This window comes from Rhizophagus irregularis, chromosome 4, assembly GCF_026210795.1.
Source record: "Rhizophagus irregularis chromosome 4, complete sequence".
Classification (NCBI taxonomy): Eukaryota; Fungi; Glomeromycota; class Glomeromycetes; order Glomerales; family Glomeraceae; genus Rhizophagus; species Rhizophagus irregularis.
Window position 1 is genome coordinate 1,872,357 of NC_089432.1, and position 6,000 is coordinate 1,878,356.

Here is a 6,000-nt window from a genome sequence, read left to right on the forward strand (position 1 = left end):
TATGTTTATTATCAAATTAGTCATTAGTTAGTCTTTCTTTCGTTTAGATAAGTTCGTTCCATCATAAAATATTAATTAATACAGTATTTTAATGATATAAATAAAAAGTTTACTACTCGTGTAGAATTGATCTTCCAATTTAAGGTAAGCTTCTTTATATTATTTGTTCTCATTCATGTCATTATTATAAACTCATTATTATAAACTTCTAATTAATAACATGTCATTAGCTGGTAGTAATTTCATGCTTAAATGGTCACTAGCCTCTGCACCATATGATTGATGCCTAACTTTGCCAAAATGTTTATTCGAAGGAGAATAATGGTTTCGCGATAATTATTTGTACGTAAATCATATAATTGTTTCAAAAACATATTTAATTTAAATCACTTGCTCAATTCTTATTAAAAATAGTTAGCCCCTACCATTTAACAATGAATTTTCTTATTTATAAGGCCATACAAACTTGATTTTATGGTTTTCATAATATAAAAATTTCATCAATAACCCGGCAACCCGGCTTTTAATTTTTTTTTTCAAAAATTTTATATGCGAAATTTTTTTTCAATTTTTAAAAAATTCTCACCCGGCATAGTAATAATATAAAAAATTTTTTTTTTAAGACTTACAGCAAATTTCAAAATATACGGGACACTTGAGAAATTTGATTGTCGGGTTGTCGGGTAGCCGGGTTACTCGGCAGTAGGTTAAAAGTATAAATAACACGTGACGAGTATAATGAATAGTAGTATATCAGATTATATAATAACCTACTGCCGAGTAACCCGGCTACCCGACCACCCGACAATCAAATTTCTCAAGTGTCCCGTATATTTTGAAATTTGCTGTAACAAAACTGAACCGGCCGGACTATGAAAACCATTTTTACCACTTTGTGTCGCCTAATTAAGATATCAGCTACAATTTTTATACATTTATTTAAATTATCTCGAGTATATTAATATTACATGGGATAAGTTTACCGGATAATTTAATGAAATAATTGATGATCTTAATAGCAAATAATTTAACCGGTCGAAACTTCAATGTCAACATTATTTTCTAAAGTATTTAGAATAATTAGCCTTGCTCTTTGCCTTTTTTTACCTTTTAACTCTTGAAAATAATAAAATATTGACTTTTTTTGTTTTTTAATTTTGGACAATTTAAAACCATACTCTAAACTACAATTTTCTTGTTAAAATCAAAAATTATTTTAAAATTTTATAAAACAAAATTTGATAATCGTAAGTTATTTTTTTGATCAAATATTCACATGATTCAAGGTTTATCGTTTAAGTCCCCTGCTAATAAAAGCATTTCTAGTTAAAAAGATTTACAAAAAAAAAAACTGTACTAAAGGGATGGCCAGATAATCTGCCGATCATTTTTATTTCCCATATTTTTATTATTTCAAAATCAAATTAAATGTTATAGTACTGTACTGGGTACTGTAAGAACGCAAATATTAGTGATTGATATCCACGTACGTTTTATTGACTAAATATTTTATGTAAGTTATTTTTTACGCGCAAACCAATTTCACATAAACTAGGTATGAAACTATTTATATGAATACACTGTATACGCACAAAGACAATGTACAATAGTTGACATATTGATGATCACTGCCAAAAGAATTTTGTATTGAGATTGGCAGATAATGTACAATAGTGACATATTGATCACCGCCAAGAATTTTATATTGAGATTGGCCGATATGTTTATTACTTGGGCAAATTAGAAATTGGTGTTGCTACTTTTACAATTGCTAAAAAAAAATTAACATTCATATAATTTTTGACATCTATTTCGTTATTTATTTATATATACCGATTAAAATATGTTCGACCTTTTGCTTCCATTGTTAAAAAAGAAGTCAGATTGTAAAATGTTTTCCACTCTCATTAATAATACTACTTCCTAAATTCATGTAGTTTGTGGAGGTATTATGAAGAGAAATATTACGTAAAGACTTTATAATTTAAAAATTTGTTTAATAATAATAATGAATGACATTTATAAACAAAAAATTATTTACAATTACGTTAAGTTGTACTGTATTTCTTAAATGATCAACATAAGCTCGACCGAGCCACACGATGAAAATGAATGTATCATTGATCAATGAATAAATACGAATTAAATAAATTAATTAAATAATAAATAAGAATAAATAAAGAAATAAAAAGAAACGATATTGCGATCTGCAATATCATGCTATTTGTCTTGCCTGATCCCCCACTGTATTAATTATATAAGTTATGCACTTATGCCTAGCGTAATTTATTCAAGTATAATTATACTTCTTATAACTGCCACACGGGTGGCTTTTTGTAAATTTTCATATAATCATCAAGTCACATGACTAACTTTACTGACTGCGAAATCTCGAAAATTAGCTCCCTTTCTTCTTATATGGCTCCGCTTTCTTGACAAGCCGGTCAAACCTATTTTAGGTTCGTGGGTTAGGTAGTAACCAAACGTATAGTTTATTTTAATACCACTAAGATAGCTCTTCGGCTATATCTTTGCATGCTCTTCTATTCTTGCCTCTCTACTAAAAATAAAAATAAAAATAAAAATTCCGAAAATTCACATGAGTCATAAACAATAGTGATTGCCGGGTAATGAATTTCGGGAATATTAAAATTCGAGGGATAAATGTTCTAGTTTTCGAGATAGTGGATTTTCGGGATTATGATTTCGGGATTTTGGGTGGTACCAATTTGGGATATTAACGGTCCGATCCGGATCATCGGGACCGCTAGACTAATTTTGGACCGGACCGATATAAGCCCATCGGCCTTATATCGATCCCATAAGGCTCTAAACCTAAAAAAAAAAGTATGCAAAAATATATATAGATTTTTTTAAAAAAAAATATGCATAAAAATATATATAAATTAAAATTTTTTCATTCAATAGTACCTATATAGCTAGTCCGAGATATCATTCAAAATCCCAACAGTAAGAATCCCGTTGTAATACAAACTGACGTTTACATATTACCCACCTCTCCTTAACAATCATGTGGATATCTTCAAAATCGCAAATTTTAAATGAGCTGAAATTGACACTTACGTTAAATTTTATTATGATATTTTTTTATCTGGCAATTAGAATTATTACCATATGGGCTAGGACTGCTCTTCTTAACTACAAAACATATTCCCCACCCCTCAAATTTGAAGTTAAAAAAAAGTTCTCCCTACAAATCCAATGCGTATAAAAATTAAGTAAGATCAACGAGAATCTTTCCAATTGCGAATTATTTGTTTTATGAATTTTTCGTATAAAAGAACTTTCTTTAATTTCTTCAAATATTACAAAGAAGGTAAAGATATAAATTAATATAAACAATAATTGGTAAAAAAAAATTTTGTATATATTTCTGGCTATTTGTGATTCCATTTACCTTTTGATAATAATTTCCGCTCATGTACTATTGGCTCAGTTGACTCAATATCACAAGATGTTCACACATGATCTCATGAGTAACAAATATGGTAATTCATTTTGTTACTCAAAATGTAAAAAAATTTCGGAGGTTGCGAATGATTGACTGGATGCTATTATCCCGGTCCTGAGGTTTTACCGAAATCAAAAATATAAATAACAGCGCGTTTTCCCTAACTAATTATTTAATAAAGTTAATAAAGTTTATTTAACAAAAAATATAAAAAATGCTTTCTGATCCGATTAATTTAGCAAGCCTTTTTGTATTAGGATCTATAGGATGGCTTACCTATAAAATTCTTATTTGGCCATTTTTTGTTTCTCCTTTGAGAAAGATTCCTGGTCCACCACCTGATAGTCTAATTTACGGAAATGTTAAAGCATTGTTATCAGGAGAGGTAACGAATTGTTCATATTTTTAACTTAATAATCAATTTTTATTATTAACAAGTATTTTTCTATTTTTTTCGCTACGATAGGCTGACGGTTTTGTTGAACCACAATTTAAATGGTATAAAAAATACGGAAATATAGTAAAATACTACGGAATATTTAACAAACCAGCAGTTTTTGTTGCCGACCCAAAAATAATTCAAGAAATAACGTTGAGTAAAAGCTATGATTTCATTAAACCTTACAGTAATAATAAGCCTGCTATTGCACTTCTCGGTAAAGGACTTGTATTTGCGGAAGGTGACGTTCATAAAAGACAAAGAAAAATGATGAATCCAGCTTTCTCTCATAGTAACATCAAAGTAATTATACTTTATTGTGGAAAATTAAAATTTTAATTTTAAACCAAGGTTAATATTAAATATAATTAATTAATTTAGGGAATGGTTCCAGATTTTATTCGTGTAACCAATACTTTAATAGACTTAATCAAAAAAGAGTTAAGCCAAGGAAATTCTAACGTTAATCTTACACCTTATATATCAAAGACTACTTTGGATATTATCGGTTTAGTAGGTGAGAGAAAGAAAAAAAAAATAAATAAAATATTGGACGCGTTTTATAATAGGAGTCTGAAAATTCTGTTTTTTTTTTTATAGGATTTAGTTATGAATTCAATTCGTTAACATCCCCAAACGAATTGGCAGTAGCATACGATGGTGTTTTCAATACCACTCCCGATATGTTACACGCTACCATTATAATGTTATCAAGTTATATCTCATTTGTCAGACATATTCCATTCGGTGTAAATTTGAGATATAAAGAAGCGTGTGATGTTATACACCGCGAATCACAGAAATTGATTGATGCAAAATATAAAGAAGCCGAAAGTGGAGACTTGAAAAGTAAGGATTTGTTGTCATTATTAATTAATAACAATAAAACTTTACCCGAAGAAGAAAAATTGACTTATGATGAATTAAGAAATCAAGTAATTAAAGAATAATTGCTTATTATTATTTATTTTTTAGTTTATTAATTTTTTATTTATTTAACCTATATTTTGAAATATTTCAGATTATGACATTTTTAGTAGCAGGACATGAAACTACAAGCGTTACAACTTCTTGGGCTTTATATTTACTCGCACATCATCCACATTATCAAGATTTATTACGTGAGGAATTAGTTAAAGCTTATCCTGATAAATCAAAATTCAATCCCACATATGATGAAATACATTCTTTGGAGTTTTTAAATTGCGTACTTAAAGAAACTTTAAGAATAGCCACTCCAGGTACATAGTTAATTTAAACTGTTTTTAGCACATCAAAAACTATACTAATTTAGCGGTTTTATTACTTTAGTACCAACCTCTAAACGACTTAACCTTAAAGATGAATTTTTTGGAAAATATCTTATTCCAAAGGCATGCTATTATATAATATATATATCCTTTGATAAATAAAATAATTTTTTAAAATACTTACTAAATTTTTTTTTTATCTTTTATAGGGTACTGAAATACATGTTGGAATTTTAGCAATTCAAAAATCGGCTGAAATTTGGGGTCCAACGGCTGAGGAATTTGATCCAAGTAGATGGTTAGATCCTGCTTTAATGAAGAAGATAAACAATTATAATTATTTACCTTTCCTTAATGGTGCAAGAGGTTGCATAGGTAATAAAGTAGCTTCAGCTGAAGCTAAAATAATGTTGGCCATGTTAATTATGAATTTCGTTTTCAAACCAATTGAAGGATTTCAAATTAGGAGAAGAGCTTTCCCTACACCAAAAGTTGATCCATATCTTGGATTAGATGTGTCTATAGTTAAATCTTAAATTTATTATCTATACAATATATATTACTATATTATTATTTTCTTTGTTACTACCTACATTATTTCAATAAATTGTCATAATTCATTTAATTTTAAAGTGATAATGTACAGTGAATATATTCATTACGTTTGATTTTAAAAAAAATCATTTTACATAACTGAGTTGTTAAACAATTATCTTTAATTGAAAATTCTTTATAAGAGAAATCCATATCAAAATATAACAACAAGGTTACGGCACGATTTCCCGACGGATGATTGCCCGACAGGTTTGGCCAGAGTTATGCAGAGTTATGGACGATCA

General features: G+C 28.4%; 1 protein-coding gene across 1 annotated transcript; it reads left to right on the forward strand.

Annotated features, from left to right (window-relative positions):
- Nucleotides 1-3,686: 3,686 nt before the first annotated feature.
- Nucleotides 3,687-5,697, forward strand: OCT59_023774 (uncharacterized protein; the record flags this gene model as incomplete). Its single annotated transcript, XM_066134947.1, has 7 exons — nt 3,687-3,857; nt 3,939-4,214; nt 4,293-4,428; nt 4,512-4,846; nt 4,933-5,152; nt 5,223-5,284; nt 5,371-5,697. The coding sequence occupies 7 exons, from the start codon at nt 3,687-3,689 to the stop codon at nt 5,695-5,697; spliced, it is 1,527 nt and encodes a 508-aa protein (XP_065991025.1).
- Nucleotides 5,698-6,000: the final 303 nt, after the last annotated feature.